The sequence below is a fragment of the Myotis lucifugus genome, unplaced genomic scaffold, assembly GCF_000147115.1.
Source record: "Myotis lucifugus unplaced genomic scaffold, Myoluc2.0 scaffold_114, whole genome shotgun sequence".
NCBI classification, from domain to species: Eukaryota; Metazoa; Chordata; class Mammalia; order Chiroptera; family Vespertilionidae; genus Myotis; species Myotis lucifugus.
Genome location: NW_005871162.1, coordinates 79,760 through 98,002, shown reverse-complemented (window position 1 = coordinate 98,002; position 18,243 = coordinate 79,760). Strand labels below are relative to the sequence as shown.

The window sequence follows — 18,243 nt, the reverse complement described above, 5'->3', positions numbered from 1 at the left end:
TTACAGTTTCTAGACCCTATAAAAAGAAAATGGTAACTCTTCACCTTTCAATATTGAGTCTAAACAGCTCTTCATATATTAAATGACCACCATGAAGCAGTTAATTCAACTTCTAAAATGTTACCATATTTACAACTGGAAAACCAACTATGTGTGGGTGAAAGTCCATAGTCAAATTATAGTATTGCTCTTTTTGGGGAGGATGGTTGGGCACAGGACACTTTATCACCCCATAAAAGGTTCATTTGTAGTCTTAAAAGCTGTAATGTATATTTTAACACAACAGTGGTCGATAGCTGGTCAGTCGCTTCTTAATCATGGTGAAAATACATGACCATCATGTCCACAAATTGCTGGTTTTCTTGCTACTTTCTTTTTTTTTTCTTTTAAAGCAAGCAGCCCTTCCTGTTAGCAGAATTATTTCCTGAGAAATAATGATAAACATTCCAAAGATACAACAGAACTAAAGGATGAAAAAGAACAAAGCATTTATATTTTTTTAAAAAGGGAATATACACTTCATAAATCAATTGTTATCTAGAAAGTCTGATTTTTCTTTAAAACATGACCTGTACCATTAAGCTTTTTGGCCAAAAAGTTATAGCAATAAGCATTTGGAATTAATTTTACAAGGTCCTTTGCTGGTCTTTATTGTTACCTGTAACTCCCTTTCCTCATTTTGTTCCGCGTTCCTAATACCAGTCCACAGAACGTGGAATTTCTGAAATACCTATCATTCTCTGTCAAGTCCCTTAGGACTTCTTCAGGCACAAATCCTGCTAGAAGAAAGCTTAATTGTTTGTCCTAAAATTTAAGTAGAACAAAAATCTGATGCATTCAAATTGTTGAATATGACAACCATGAAAAAGCATGAGATGAATTATAAGCAGTGACTATAAACGTGAAGATCAATAGTTAAGTGGAGAAACCAAGTTGCACGATATCTAGTGGATAATATAATAAAACCATATGTGCATGGTGGGGTATGAATAGCTTGGAGAATTTAATTTGGGAAAGGGTGGTAGAATTTTGAAATATGTTAAAATTATATATTTCTGAATTATATGAATCTTTTATCATTGTAATGCATTTAGTATTAAAGCAAACCAAAGTTATTGCAATATACATTTGTGACCTACTTGATTTACAGGATATAAAACTTTATTAGCATTCTAAAATAAATTCTTTTGATTTCAAGGTAAGAATGAAGAAATATTATCCCATCCCAAATTTTTTTTTTAGATTTGGGTGCATGAAATTACACCCATTCTTTGATAATGCTGAACCTTGCTTTAGCCTTCAAATTACACAATCATTTGACCAACTCTTGACAGTATCCTTTGTTTTCATATAGTCAATGGAACTTTTCCTTCACTCAAATCATAAGGAAAAGAACTAAATTATTTTTTGTTCAGTAAAACATTTAAACAAAAGCTTTGATTGGTGTCAAGTCCCAACATCACCGGAAGCTCTGCTGGCCTTCCTGGTCTCGGTCCCTCTTTGCCACAACATAAAACCAACGCCCGCAGCCGTACATTCAGTGGCCTGAACTGACTCGACTCATCTAGGCGCAGACTCCTATGAGCTGAAAGCTTTTTAAAGCGAGCAACTGTATACACCACTACCCTGGAGATCTACATCTGCACATGCTTCCACGCCTGAAACCTTTCCTCACTGCTCCAGGCCCACCCACAACCCCCTGCCCTCTTCTGCCATTTCTCCAGAAACTACCCCTTCTGCTTTGGAGAAAACCACTATTTGTGGGGCTTCCGAGCTCCCCTCACCCCAGCTACTCTGCCCAACACTGCTTAAGCTTGTTATCCTTAGGTAATTGGGATTTAAATCTACTCTATTAATTCATTCTTAACATAAAAGTAAAACATTCTCATTATAAATAAAAATTCTAAACAACACAGAAGGTTTCAAAGAGCATACAGAAATACCCTTCCTTACTTTAATGGCATAGCAGGCCTACTTCTCAGAAACAACAACTGTATTACATTTCAGAAAAATCTCTATGTCAACTTTATAAATAAATGAGTTTTAAAATACCAGTGGGATCATTTAATAGACTGATAAACCTTAGAAAATTTTATACTGTGTAAAAAAACAGGTATATCAAAGTTTACCAAACATAGGTCTTTTCTATAAAAATCTGGGCTTTAAGTCCTCACTCAGAAATATAAGACCCTGGTTTAGCCAACTTACATGCTTCTAAATTACATGCCTCCTCAAAAATGCAATCCGCGAAATGAGGACTGCCAATATCGGTTTGAGTAAAATTACTGTCCAAGTGAAACTGCCTCCAAATGCAGTCTGACGGGGCTGTCCTTTGGCAAGAGGGGTTTACTCTGGCCAAGGGGAGAAAAAATAGGCTGGGCACCCCTTCTCCTGGCCTCCCACAGTATCCATACAGGCTCCATTATAACATTTTCAAATTATACTGTAGCGCAGTTCAACAGTTCATTCCAAACATTCTCCAAAAATGTAGCGCTGTGCCAGACCCCGAGAACATAAAATTATAAGACCCATTCCCTGTCCTGGAGGTGCGAACGCCAAAGGCAGGGGGCCATGTGCACTTCCAGGGCCTTGCCCATAGCGCAGTAGTTACCCGCTGGGTACCTCAGAGGCAGGGAAGACGCAGTCACTTCTGTTCAGCCATTACTTTTCTTTATTCTGTTTTCAGTCTGTGGATTCCTTGTTTCTAACACAGAGCCGGGCATGTGGTGGGGTTGCAATGCTTGCCAAGTGCACTCACGTGCATGCCACTTAAAAATGCAATTCCTTTATGGCATTTTCAGGCTCATTTGAATGCTTGGTTTGAGATTGCTTACACATGCACTGTAAATATCTTTAAAAAGAAAAGTTGTTTGGTTGCTATAAATCTTATTGGAGGAACAAACAGTGAAATACCTATTTAGAAATAGAAAACACCTAAATGGAAAGCAATCGTAATGGAGAATGTCAACACTGAAGGGTGCCAGGTAATCTGTGCTATGGAAGTTGGAACCTCCGCTGAGCAGGTGTTAGAAAGACAGAGGGAAGACAGAGATCTGGCCATGACAAGCAGGCATAACGAGGCAATGAAGAGACGTCACATGCATGTGATGGACCCAGGAAGAGAGGCTGGGATGAGCTGGAGGTTACGTGGAGGGGATGGTTACTTGGGCTTAGATGGCTGTGGGCAGGGATTTTCACTTCATATGTAGTTTCAAAAAAGGAAGTAAGATTATAAGTTATTTGTACGTTGTGTGGTTTTCAGTATTTAAGTAACAATAAAAGTGAAGTTAGGTTCAAGATTAGGGCTTGCTTTCACTATTGTAAAATTCTTGAACCTGAGAGAAATATGACAAAGATGGTACCTGGTTTGTTCCCTCACTTCAACAAGTAAAAGCCACTGGGAGCCAGGCATCACGATGGATAACTAAAGGCCCCGGTGGAAAAGCACACCAGCCACTAACGGGAACCGTCCCAGGCAGGCAATGAGATGACAATGTGACTATGAAGTGCGCACAGAGTGAGCTGGGGAGTCCTTGTTTTCAGGAAATGAAGCTTCCTGGAAGCAGGAAGAGCGTGAAGGTAAGGAAAGGCGCCCAGAGCCTCCACACCCTAAGAGGAAACAGTCGTGGGGAAAGGAGTTACATGAATCAGTAGAGCCCACAAGCTGAGTTGAGATGAAACCTGAGAGAAGCCACAGGTCCGCCATCATCCCTTCCGCCTGTGGTCCCACAGCACGGATGGTCTTGGCACACTGGCAGAGTTCATTTTGTTTATCTTACCAGCAAGATCTAGATGACAAGAACCATCTCTTAATTGAATATCTCAGCATGGCCAATTGTATAAACAAAAAACTTAACACCCTGAAGTGAAAGCAGAGAAAAATCAACCTTTGTTAAGCCCAGCTGTGAAAATACACACCAAGGAAGCCCTTTCTGTTATTTCTTGGTCACCAGGCTGTGGGCAGCAGGCCGCACGGGCACACCCTGGTCGCCTGGCTGCAGATTGCTCCTCAGCTGCCCTTCATTGTCAGACTACAAGCATCTCCATTCAGAATGAGGCAGATGCTTACCCCCGCCAGGGCATTTCGTCTTCAAGTGCAGTTACCAGTACAAGAATCCGAGAGCATCAAGACCACCCCTGGAAAACTCTATACGGTTCTCTGCTCAGTGTGTACTAACATCTGAACAGAAATGAAGGCGACAGGTTGTTCCAAAAGACATATGAAATTAGAGCTTGAGCAATTTTTTTCACACCGAAAGTACTAGACTGTGCAACTTCATATGAAGTTTCATAAAACTGTTTAAATATTTTTAGGTTTCTCTGAAAACTTCAAATAATGCTGTTTAACCTTCCTTTTCAAAACTCCCAATGATTTATAAATATACCAAAATACAGTTTTTAAGCTTTATGTTAACAAATTCATGTATTTCTAATAGGTACTATGGCAGTAATCCCATTAGAGTTGGGACTGATGAAAACTATGACCTAAAATCTAAAAAATTACATTCTTTGCAATAATATGTAATAATTTTTAATAAATAAAATGTAATTTTATACATATTATAATTATTAAAATATATAATCCTATAATATATATTTATATTACTCAAAAAAAGTCATTATCTGTAGTAAATTATCTCTGCCCTTGTTTTGGTCATGCAGCTAAACAAACTGACTACAATCATTTGTTGAATACCTGCATGGAAAGTCATTTACTTCAAAATTAGGAACCAGGATTTAGAAAAACTGAGATCTAAATGCAATTTTAGATCTCAGGGTAGAGGCAGGGGTGGGGGAATTACATCCTCTGTGTGCCCTATTCCCTTTACCGCCAGATAGGGGGCAAAATGCCTGACCTACCTATATCAGACAAAGGTTCAGAGTATCAAATTAAAGATGAGAACAAAAGACTAGGTAAAAGGTGCCACCTAAAATGTGTATCACTCCCTAGAGCCCAATAAGCCTACCCTTCAACAGATACCGTTTGAAATGTGCAGGGCCCCTTTCTGAGCACCAGGAAGCTGTTCGGTTCATAACGTGCAGTAAAGGTGTCTGTCATGGCGATGAGGGCCGTGACCACAAGGATGGCACGATCCTGGCCTTGGCAGTGACTTTCATTTCCAAATTGCAATTAGGCAAGATGAATGGACTCCATCCAGAAATTTACATTTTGTTTTTCAAATAGCTATTAAGTTCTATCTTATATGCCCAAAGTGCCCTTTATTTCCACCTCTGAGGATATATATACTGTCAAAAATAATTTTTTTTCCTCCTGACTCATTTTAACTTAGCGTTACAACAATTCATTAAAATAAAAACCCCAAATTCAAATTTATGAAATACGTTGCTGGTAGCCTCACTGCAATAGTTGAATGTTTAAAAATGATAGCCTGCCCACCCACGCACAGAAAAAAATCTGAAGAAATATTGAGGCTTGTGCAAAATTGTGTGGTCAAGTAATGGAGAACTATAAAAATGCTGGCTTCATTTCTCATGTATTCAAGTGATGCATATTTGAAATCATTCTCAAAACAACCGAAATTAAAACTTGGACACATCTGCTGGGACTTCAAGAGTAGGTGTTTCAGAGGGATTTTTCTTTTTCCCATTTAAAGGGGGTGAAAGAGGAGGACAAGCTACCTCAAAACAAAGTAGGAAAGGAATGTGATAACAATAAAAATGGTCTTAAAATTACAAACCAAATTAATATCTCTTATCAGATGTTTAATCCCTGCCAGTAGCCGCTCTCTCGTCCCGGTTACTCCTTGTGCTTTTCCTTTTTTGGTGACTTCTCACCCTTTCACATTCGACGGGAGCAGAGCACTTTCATAAACCAGACTTGCGTCTTAGTTGCATTTTTTCAAACACTGAAGAAAGCAGAGCTCTCCAACCCAATGGAAAAGCATACGTAAGCTAACATATGCCCTGCCCTCCACACAACCTCCACCCAAGGAAAACAAAAAGAATCTCTTAATCCCTTCGCACGCCAAATTGGCGAGAGCAGGAGTCAGCCAACTCTTCCCGTAAGAGACCAGATAGTAAATATTTTAGGCTTGTGGGCCATAGGATCTGTCTCAACGACTCTGCTCTGCTGTAGAACAAAAGCAGCCGTAGACAATGTACAGATGACTATGCAGCTATTTCCAATAAAACTTTATTTATGAACACTGAAATTTGAAGTTAATATTATTTGTATGTGCTGCAAAATATTGTTCTTCCTTTGATTTCCCCCCCCCCCCCGGGCCAGTTAAAAACCTAAAATCTATTCATTAGCTCAAGGGCCCAACATAAACGGGGGGCAGGCCAGGTTATGGCCACTAGTCTTGGTTTGCTGACCTCTAAACTAGAGGATGATTGAAATGCATGAGGCACATTGAAGGGAAAAGGAAAAAAAGAAAAGGGTTTTCATTCTGAAAATATGAAATGGTAGCATTTAAGCTTAGGGAGGCTTGTGACTCTACCATCTTTCAAAAGCACAAACCAGTCTTGTCATTTCCCTGCTTTAAAACCCTTCAGAGGCTCCCTGTCACTTCCAGATTCAGATCAAACCCTTGATTTTAAAACAGAAGATCCTTCTTGTTAGACACACCCACCCATTGCCTTAGCTTCACCTCCACATGTGCCTTTCATCCTATCCATGCTAGTTTCCTCTGACCTCCCCATGACCTCCACGATACTGTGACAGCACTTCTCCTGTCCTTGAGGTTACTGTGTTCATCAAACTACACCCCCCCATTAAAGGGGGTTCCCGTAAAGAAAACAGAGAATGTCTTCTATTCTATATTCATGGGTCCATCACACAGGTGATGATCTATCTGCCGAATGACTAATGAATTTCATACTTAAATTTCTATCAGTTTAGAATAAACACTGAAAAAGAGTCCACCTGGTACATTTTAATGCAACTGCATGATTTTGTTACAAATAAAAATACTTTAGATTATGAAGAGCTCCATTTCCAGTTTAGGCACCAATTTATTATATACTACATTGAAGCTCTTATGTCTCATTTTTCATCTCTAAGAAACAAAAACTATGCATATTTCTTAACTGTAAACGAAATAGAGATGAGAGTTGGAGGGAGAGACTGAACACTGCAGAAACTAGATCTAAAAATCCATATAAAGTCACAAAGAGATCAGTATTAAAGAGGTAACTGCCAACAGCAGATATTACTCTCTTGAGTAATATCGGTTTTTAGAGAAAGATGAAGGGAAAGGGAGAGAGAAACATTGATATGAGAGTGAAACATTGATAGGCTACATCCTGCACGCACCCCACTGTGGATCAAGCATGCAACCCCAGCACCTGCCCTGACTTGAAAAAGAACCAGCGACCGTTAAGTGCATGGGACGACACCCAACCAACTGAGCCACACCGGCTAGGGCTCTCTAGAGATTTTTTTTACAGACTCATGAGAGTTACTAGAACTAGAAGGCTATTATTCCAGAGTGTGTTAGGTAATTTCTCTAAGCTCACAAAGCTAGTTACTGTCAGAGCTCAAACCAGAGCCCAAAGTTCCTTCCAACTCAGTGTTCTTTTAAAGATGTCATCTATCACAAATTGATTTCTCTGTTTGAAGATAAAATCTGTCTTAAATTCCTTAATGAGATTTAAAATACTTAAACTGACCATTCATTTAAGGAAAGATAAATAGTCAAAGAAACTGAGATTTGTCTAATACTAGGTTTGGAACTGTGCATAATAGTTTTGTCTATATCACATGGTTTGATTTTTAAAGAACAGTATAATACCCCCCCAAAGAATATTCTATTGGAGTCTCAGACTTTGAGGCCACCCTGCTACTGACTCATTGTGTGACTTTGAAGAATTATTTCCATTATAAAGCTCAATATGCAAATTTTTGTGGGGCAGGAATGGCAGGAACAGGGGAGAAGGGAGGGAAACAGGTGGAATAGAATCAATTAGGACTCTTCCAGATCTAGGTGCATAATTTTTTATTAGTTTAAGAAAACGTCTACATGCCTAAAAGATGTTTTCACAACTTACAGGGTTGTGAAAACACACACACATGCACACACATGCACACACTCACTCACAGGTTGAAAGATAAAAGTGTTTATTAATTGAACCAAACATCCTCTCCTTTAAGAACTATTGGAAAGATGTTTTCTTTGGTACCTTCTGCAGCATGGCCTATAGGGCAAGGTCTCTTTCTAGAGAAGAAACTAGCTTGAGAAAATGCCCTTTCAAAGTGTGCCCACCTCTCAAAAAAGACAGATTCTAAAACTTATCCAATCATGTGGTTTTTGTTATTTTGTTTTCTCCAAGAGCATCAGGGTGGTATGGTTAAAGAAACAGGAATCTGAAAGAAACTGCATTCCCTTTTTAGCTTTGAGTCATACTGTGTGTCCCTGGGTAGGTTCCTGAATGGTTCTAAGCTTGTCTTTTCAATAGTAACATGTAAATGTTTACCAGTATCACATGGGGTTATTAAGAGAGTTTTGGAATAGCCATTTCCACCTGGAATTTGAGTTTGAGAAGGGCTGGTCTGGAATAGCAAATAGCAGTAATTTCTAGAAGCATTCGTAGAAATCACAGAATGTTAGAGCAATGATCTCATAGCCTCCCCTAAATTTTATAGATGACTTTTTACTGGTGCTCAGAGAATATGAGATTCACTCATCGTCAAAGAGAAAGTTAGGAAACCCAACTGATTTGTGGCCCAGAGTCAGCTGTGAGAGGAACCATCAAAAGGCCTCTCTGCATAAGTTGGGTTTTTGTTTATTTTTGCTTTTTTAAAAGTCTATTACTTTCTAAGCTTTCTATAAGAAATATGCATAACAATTTTCAAAATTCATTTTTTTCAAATAAATTAGTTTATCAATGAATGAGAAATAAAAAATGGAGAAAAATCACCTAATGTACAGTATCAGAGACCACACACACACACACACACACACACACACACACACACACACTATGCCTTTGTTTGTACCAAGAAGCCAACCTCAGCCAACATTTCATTAAGTCTTCCTTTGAAGAAAGATATTGCTTTACAATTGGGATCTTACTCTAGCGATTAAGAAACAGATGAGCAAGTCTCTCTGTATAGGATTTTTTTAGGACTACTGTTGATTGAAGTATAATTTTCTTCTCTACTGTTGAGAAATGATCTCTTAAGAAAACAAAAAGTGGGTATGATTTCAGATTCTCAGTCTGTGACAGCTCTCCCAATTTAAATCTGTCTCCTCGCCGAAATCGGTTTGGCTCAGTGGATAGAGCGTCGGCCTGCGGACTGAAAGGTCCCAGGTTCGATTCCGGTCAAGGGCATGTACCTGGGTTGCGGGCACATCCCCAGTAGGAGATGTGCAGGAGGCAGCTGGTCGATGTCTCTCTCATCGATGTTTCTAACTCTCTATCTCTCTCCCTTCCTCTCTGTAAAAAATCAATAAAATATATTTAAAAAATAAATAAATAAATAAATAAATCTGTCTCCTCCTCTCAATACAAATAACAACGCAATATACGCAAAGTGTCTATGAAAAATAGTGCGAATCATTAACATGAAAGAACCAGGGTCATCCCAAGTCACAGACTGAGAATGCAGAAATCGTTTTCCCCTTTCACTTGGCCTCACAGGAGTCTTGTCAACCAGCACTTCTTGCTTGTACCAGACAAGTAATGACCTCCTCCAGGTCAGTAACGGCAACATTGGTTGCCCTCACTCACAGTAAGGACAACTCTGGCAAACCATTCTCACACACAGATACCTTTCAAGGCTGATTTTCAGTCACTGTTCCCTCTCCATTTCTGAGAAAACGGATCAACACAGCCAGTCTGTGCCTGTTAACCCCTACATGGGAGCATCTCTCTAAGGAAGACCCTATGATACACTATGAGTATTGTTGAGTGACCGTCCGCATTAGTTTGCCCAGACTGTTCTGTCTTACACCCTATGTCCCTGCATAGTTTTAAGAGCAGCACCTTGCACTCCCCAATGTCCCGAGTTGAGTGACACATTAGATGGTCACCCTATCATCCACACACAGTATGTAAAATGCTACACCTAGAACTTGAGATAAATTTCAGGAGCTATTTACATTCTTGCCTCATCTTCCTTGTGCACTAAAAGTTTAGAATAAAAAACCACACAGAATATTCGTGGACTCAAATCCCCCCAAAGTGGTCTAAAGCAATCTAAGTAGGAATCCGTTGTAAGATGAACCCATTCTCCTATGAAGTTCAAAAACTATAAAAGACAAATAACTAGGTAGCCCAAATCATACAGCATAAGAATAAGGTAATTCTTTGCAAAAATTAGCCAGTCTAGCCCTAGCCGTTTTGCTCAGTGGATAGAGCATCAGCCTGTGGACCAAAGGGTCTTAGTTCCATTCCAGTCAAGGGCACGTGCCTGGGTTGCAGGATCCTCCCTGGCCTGAGCCCTGGTCAGGGCACGTGCAAGAGACAACCAATCAATGTGTTTCTCACACATCAATATTTCTCTTTGTCTTTCCCTCTCTCTTCCATTCTCTATAAGAAATCAATGGAAAAATATCCTCAGGTGCGGATTAAAAAAACCCAAAACTAGCTAGTCTATTGATACTTGTTGGGAGTTATGCCTCCTCTAGTTATTAATCTAAAACAATTTCATGAAATGGAAGTAGGTGCCAATTTTCTCTAAGCCTATATATTTCTATCTGTGCTGATGGTAAAACTATTCACCTAGTCACCTTAGCCAGAAACCATAGGATCAAATTTAATTTTCTCTCTGCACTCTGTAAAATTAGTTACTAAGTCCCATTGACTATTTTTATTTTATTTATTTTTATTTTTAATTGAATTTATTGGGGTGACATTGGTTTGCAAAACCATACAGATTTCAAATGTACAACTCAATAAAATATCTTCTTCACAATGCATTGTGTGCCCATCTCTCCAAGCGAAGTCTCTGTCCCCATATTCCCCCACTTTGCCCACCTTCACCTACCCCCACCCCCTTTCTCTCTGGCTATCACCACTCTGTTGTCTGTGTCTTCATGTGATATACATGTTTTTTGCTTAATCTCTTCACCTTCTTTCATCCAGCTCCCTAACCCCCCTCTCTCTGACAGTTGTCAGTCTGTTCCTTGTTTCTATTTTGTTCATCAGTGTATTTTGTTCATTATATTCCATATATAAGTGAGATCATAAGATATTTGTTTCTCTCTGACTGGCTTATTTCAGTTTATATAATTATCTCCAGGTTCATCCACGCTGTTGCAAAAGGTAAAATTTCCTTTTTTTAATGGCTGAGTAGTATTCCATTGACTATTTTTAAAGTCTCTGGAATTCATTACCCACAAACCTTCCAACAGAACACTATTTCCAATTCTTGATTGTTAAAGTACCCTTCCTCTACTTTCTATTCTTCTCCAATTCATTCATCTCCATCACTTCTGCCAGAATTATCTTAAATAAAACAATTTCTTCAGTCCACTGCCAGCTCAGAACCCTCCGAAAATATCCAGATCCCTTCTCATGGTACTCAAGGCCTTTATTAATTGCACTCAAACTCCACTTTCCATCCCCAATTCCAACCACACTTCCCATTAAGCACATACTACTCAATGGTTCTCATTCAAAGATGGCACTGCTTTCCTAGGTGTCTGGAAATGTTTGGGGATATTTTTGCTTGTCACAGTGATTTGAGGGCACACAAGACATTTAATGAGCAGGGACTAAGGACAACCAAGGTCCAGCAATGTAGGACAAGATGCTTTACCAAAATGCCAAACACATTATTTTTACATGTGTGGTTCCTTCTTCCTAGAATCTACTTAACCTCCCCTCCACTAGTTCTGCCTCTGTCCAAAATAATATTGTAGTTGGATGATACAATTCAAACTCTCTTCTTATCCAAAGAGCTCAACTAGTTTAATAGTCATATACACAGTGTGTTAATGGGAGATCATTAAATCACTCCCATAGCACACTGGTTGCCTGCTGATTAGCTGTGTATTAAAATTATGATCAAACTTCTTACCCACCTTTCATTTCACTCCATGTTCCCCTTATCCCCTCTATTCCCTAGAATTTGAACTCCTTTAAGAAATGGATGTTCCTTTGCTATCTCATTAGTTTTTTAAACTCTAATTTCTACCATTTTTGTAGTATTCTATGAATGATTTTTGGATTAAAAGATGAAACATTGCACCTGCATTCCCATATGTGTATGTAAAAATGCCATTTCTTAATAAGCTTTTTTTTGTAGTTGTTAAAGTTAGAATACTTTGAAGTAAACGAAATATTTTAGTTATATCTTTTATCAGTAATGGTGCTTTACAGAACTTCAAAATGAACGTATTAAAGTAACATTAGACTAAATAAGGTATTACAAACTCAGGCAAAAGAGGGAAAATAAGCTACAAATACTGTGGGGTAAACTGGAAAAAACGTTCCCAGTAAAAAATGTATTTAAGTTCCTTTTCTTCTTCTTTTTTTTTAAAGTGCTGCATAAGCCTTACAAAGATCTGCCTAATCAGCTTATGTATTGAGATGACTGTTATAAAAAAAATTACTTACTCTTTAAAAAGTGTGTGCAATATATTTCTCCACAAAAGATATATGTAAAGTGTTCTTACCTCACCCCAATTTTTAAAATTTGAAGTTTACATTATTTCTTTAATATTTACATATTAAAGATATATCCTTGTTGTAGTAAAAAATTTCAACTTAACCTCCCTAAGTTGCATAAACAGTAAAAAAGGGTAGACAAAAGCCAACTACTCACGTGCACATCTGTTCATATCTGGGGCTCGGTGTCCATAGTAGCCTGATGGGCAGGAATGCAGGCACTCTCCGTACTGGCGCATGCCTTCTCTTCGAAGAAAGAAGAACAACTTCTGTTGACATCGGCTGCACCCATTGTCCTTTGAACAAGACAAGCAACCCTTGCAAGTGGGATTTGATACATAACTAGCTGTAAAAGAAAAAAAAAAGCATGTTTAAATATAAATTGGATGAGGCTGGTCAATACGATATGCTGTGTAGACAAGTATCTCTTGTTCCTTTATTTTCATCACATAGAAAATCCAAACAAAATAACCTCTGCCACCCCCAAGAAAATGATTAATGCACAGCCAAAGTTAGAAACAGAGGAAACTCAGAGTCAGAGTCGAGGCCAGAAGTTCAAACGGACTGGCTTGTGGAGATGTTAGACCAGACAGAGGAAGACCTCATGGCAGGTCCTGAATCCAGACCAAGAAATGTGCACGTGAAGAGCTGGAGTTGTGAGGGCTGTTTATCCATGAAACAATCCTAGAAGCTCCCACTCCAACTGGCCAGAGAAGAAGATTCCAACCCTGGATTAGGGGCATTTGGAGGGTGAGCAGACAAGAGGGAAAATGTAACCCATGAGAAATAAGTACCCACATCTGCAAGACATCCAAGAGTGGGCTCCAAGCCCAAATGATCGATGTAGTATGGAGCGCCCAAGTCAAGAGGTTAACATATAAACTTGTCCAAATCTAGTAAAACCCACCAAAAAAAAAAAAGAAAAAGAAAAAGAAAGAAATCTGAAACTACCTTAAATTTTTTACAATCCTGAGACCTGGGGCTTTCACGGAAAACCACCTTAACAAAATGAGCAAGTCACACATACAGGCAAACCGCTGTGAGGTAGAGTCATCAGTCTTGGTGAGAGAGAGATTTCACCCCTGAAGAGCCAGAGGAGTTAGGCTAGGCCTACAGGTCTGTGGTGAGCCATGACCGCAGGATGGGGTTTGTGAAAGTTGTCAAGAATAAGGCCTACTGCCCTGACTGGTTTGGCTCAGTGGATAGAGCATTGGCCTGCGGACTCAAGGGTCCCAGGTTCAATTCCAGTCAAGGGCATGTACCTTGGTTGTGGGCACATCCCCAGTAGGGAGTGTGCAGGAGGCAGCTGATCGATGTTACTCTCTCATCGATGTTTCTAACTCTATCTCTCTCCCTTCCTCTCTGTAAAAAATCAATAAAATATATTAAAAATAAATAAAGTAGCTTTCAGAGCATTTAAAAAAAAAAGGATAAGGCCGACTTCGAGAGATACCAAGTGAAATTCAGAAGATGATGAGAGGGTAAAACTGATTACTATGCCCAGAAACACTTGGTAATCCAGGATAAAAATAAATACAGGATGATAGTTCGTGTAACCAACAGAGATATCACTGTCATATTGCTTATGTTTGTATAGAAGGAGATATGATAGTTTGTGCAACTTATGCTCATGAACTCCCAAAGTATGGTGTGAAGGCTGGCCTGACAAGTTATGCTGCAGCATATTATACTGGCCTGCTGCTGGCCTGCAGGCTTCTCAATAGGGTTGGCCTGGGAAAGATCTATGAAGGCCAGGTGGAGGTGACTGGACATGAATACAACGTGGAAAGCATTGATGGTCAACCTGGTGCCTTCACCTGCTATTTGGATGCAGGGCTTGCCAGAACTACTACTGGAAATAAAGTTTTTGGGAGCTGTGGGTGGAGGCCTATCTATCTCTCACAGTACCAAACAATTCCCTGGTTATGATTCAGAAAGCAAGGGATTCAATGCAGAAGTACATCGGAAGCACATCATGGGTCAAAATGTTGCAGATTATACGCGTTATCTAATGGAAGAAGATGAAGATGCTTACAAGAAACAGCTCTCTCCATACATACAGAACAACATAACTCCAGACATGATGGAAGAGATGTATAAGAAAGCTCATGCTGCTATACGAGAGAATCCAGTCCCTGAGAAGAAGCCTAAGAAAGAAGTTAAAAAGAAGAGGTGAAACCATCCCAAAATGTCTCTTGTCCAGAAGAAAGATCGGGTAGCTCAGAAGAAAGCAAGCTTCCTCAGAGCTCAGGAACGGGCTTCTGAGAGCTGATAAACCAAATCACAATTTTCTACTAAGATTTTTCAGAGAGACAATAAACTTATTAGGCAAACAGCAAAAAAAAAAAAAAAAGTCAGAAATAACAGAACAATCTAAAAGACTTTTAAATGAGTATCTTTAGGATATTTGAAGAGATAAAATAAGGACTAGAAATCACAGAATATCATAAAATAATGTGCAAAAATTAGAAAGTGATGAAAACTCTAAAGCTGACAGATTAAATGGTAAAGTAGAAGAGAGGGAGCTAGCGGGAAAACATGTTTAAAGAACTGAAGCACACAACAAAATAAAGGCAGAAATGTAAAAAGGGTGAGACGCATGAAAGAAAAAAAATGGTAAAGCTCCAAAACATGATTATTTGGTATTGCAAAATCAAATATAGAGAATAAGACATAATATTCAAAATGATCATGGCCAATTAGTTTCCAGAATTAAAGAAATACATGAATTATTCAATGATAAAATCAGAGTTCTGAGCAGATCAGCAAACATAAGTTGGCATCTGAACATAGCCTATTTATATTTATATAGGACATCAAACCAGAGGGAACAGATTACCTAGAAACGAATAAAAAATTGACTTTTAGCAGACTCCTCATTAGAAACAATGTTAGGTAGATAGTGGAATCTTATCTGCAACAGGCTGGGGGAAAATTCTCAAACTATAATTCTATAAGCAGTTAAATGATAGTGGAAGAATGAGGCCAAAATAAAGGCAAAGAACTTATTAATCAGAAACGCTCACTAAAAGGACTAATAAACTGTATATATTGCTTCCTCTCTGTAAAAAAAATCAATAAAGTAGACTGTAATAATCAATAATGATCAAACCACTTGAGAAAAATGGTGTGTACCTATAAAAGTATCAATTTCAAAAACAATGATTAAGCCTCAGTGTTTAAAAGTAATACATATTTTATATTCAACAGCAATAGAATGGAAGACTTGAGGGAAGCCAAAGTTAAAGCACTTAAAGTTTCTGTTATTATGAGTGAGGAAGACCAATATAAATTAAACTTTGTAAAATTAAATGTACTTGCTAAAACTCCAAATAGCAAGTACAAAAAGAATAATGCATAACTTATAAACCAGGGATGGCTACAAACAGATATAATAAATGTATAAAAATGAGTAGGAAGTAACAATCCAAATGTCTGTGAACATTTGATAAATTGTGGTATCTATATATAGAAAAGCCCAGCGACTGAACGGCGGAATGACCAGAACGACTGGTCGACCAGTTGCTATGATGTGCACTGACCACCAGGGGGAAGACGCACAACGCAGGAGCTGCCCCCTGGTGACCAGTGCGCTCCCACAGTGGGAGCACCACTTGGCTGACCAGGATAAGCGGTGCTCCCACAGGAGGCCAATCCCCGCAGGCCACGCCCCCCCCACCAGTGCACAAATCTGTGCACCGGGCCTCTAGTATTCTTAATATGAATTTTAATGATATAAAGGATTAAACTATCAGTATAACCACAAACATAAATGAAATTCATATGCATTTTGTGGAGCAAAAGAAGCCAGACCAAAAGGAAAAATAAGTGTTTGTTCTAATAATTCTATTTATATTGATATCAAGGGCCCATAAAGCTAATCCATGGTGACTAATGCCTTTGAGGATTGGGGACTAACTGGAAAGGGCTATGGTGGGATTCTTGGTAGGTATATTAGTTTGCTAAAGCTGCCTTCACATATTACCACAATGTGTGGCTTCAACAACAGGAATTTATTCTCTCAGTCCTGTAGACTGGAAGTCTGAAATCAAGGTGTCAGCAGGGCCAGATTCCTCCGAGGGCCCCCGGAAAGGACTCCTTGTCTCTTCTGGTGGCCCCAGGCGTTCCTTGGCTTGTGGCAGCATCACTCCAGTCTCTGCCTCCATCTTCACATGTGCCTTCCCTACATAAGTCTATGAATCCTTTCCTGTTTCTCACCTGGACCCAGTATGATCTCATACTCATCCTTACCTTCACTATATTTGCAAAGCCACTGTCTTCAAATAAGGGCACATTCTGAGGTTCCAGGTGGACATGAATTAAGGGCTGGGGGTCTTTGGGGGACTATTTAACCCACTGCAGGAGGTAATGGAAATGTTCTAATCTTGATTAGATATAGGTTAAAAAACATATATACAGGCTGTGGCAAAAGTAGGTAAAAGAAAAAACAGTTTATTCTTGTATCATTATTTATTCACTATTGTATTATTTCCCATATAAAGAGCTTTAAACCTACTTTTGCCCCATCCTGTATTTGCAAAACTCAGCAAACTGTGCATTTAAGACCTATGCATTTTTTTAAAATATATTTTATTGATTTCTTACAGAGAGGAAGGGAGAGAGATAGAGAGCTAGAAACATCGATGAGAGAGAAACATCGATCAGCTGCCTCCTGCACATCTCCCACTGGGGATGTGCCCGCAACCCAGGTATATGCCCTTTCCCATATAAAGAACTTTAAACCTACTTTTGCCCCATCCTGTATTTGCAAAACTCAGCAAACTGTGCATTCAAGACCTATGCATTTTTATAAATAATGTGTATAATTTATAAGTAAATTATAATACAATATGTTATATACAATAACTTTAAGGATGATGTAGTTACTTATAATTTCATCACATTTGAAGATTCATAAACTATATTGAATTCTCACCTAATCTTTATTTTTATGTTGTTTTTTAAAAAACACACACACAAAACTAAACAGAAATGTCTTATTGGAGGGATTATGTGGATAGTACTACCAATAAGTAAGTGTAGAAATAGCATCTGATAATTGATATATGAGCTTTAGGAAGTTCACTACACCTAGTAATTGAAAAAGCAACAAAATACTGTTTCTAGTCCTGATATAAAATTCAGAAATGATACAATTTGAAATTCCAGTATAATTTCTAAAATGTAAAAAATTTACATAATTTTAGTTATTACTATACCAAGCAAGGTCATAAATATAACAAGATATATAATGTCACAGTGACTTCATTTTATTGGGTTAACCTACAAAAGAAAGACATAAGAGAAGGAATAGAAAACTCATCCATTATTGAAACTTTTAGCTTTGAGACTACATTCTATTTGCTCTACATATAATCTTTATTACATTAAAAAAATATCAAGCAATAAGTATTCATACTAGCAGCAATACAACAAAATACACTGTATACCACATACTTCCTTTTCTTATAAGGATTCAACATCCAATCTACCTACAGCTACTTGTAGCAAATCCATATAGATTTCAGTTTCATAAGATGCTCTCCCCCTTTTGACCTTGATTTGACCTTATAGCCTCTCTTCCAGGGAGATCCCAAACCAGGGCTTAGTCTACCTCCCAGGGAAGGGATCAATAAAGGCACTCAGGACCAGGATCAGGACCATTAA

At 38.6% G+C, this 18,243-nt stretch overlaps 1 protein-coding gene and 1 pseudogene across 1 annotated transcript in view; one reads left to right on the top strand and one right to left on the bottom strand.

Annotated features, from left to right (window-relative positions):
- RSPO2 (R-spondin 2) overlaps window positions 1-18,243 on the bottom strand; it is a 141,724-nt gene that overhangs the window by 55,627 nt on the left and 67,854 nt on the right. The window contains exon 2 of the mRNA XM_023757793.1: window positions 12,734-12,922. Within this exon, the coding sequence (XP_023613561.1) occupies window positions 12,734-12,922 (189 nt within the window). The remainder of the gene's footprint in view (window positions 1-12,733; window positions 12,923-18,243) is intronic.
- Window positions 13,585-14,854, top strand: LOC102432748 (annotated as a pseudogene).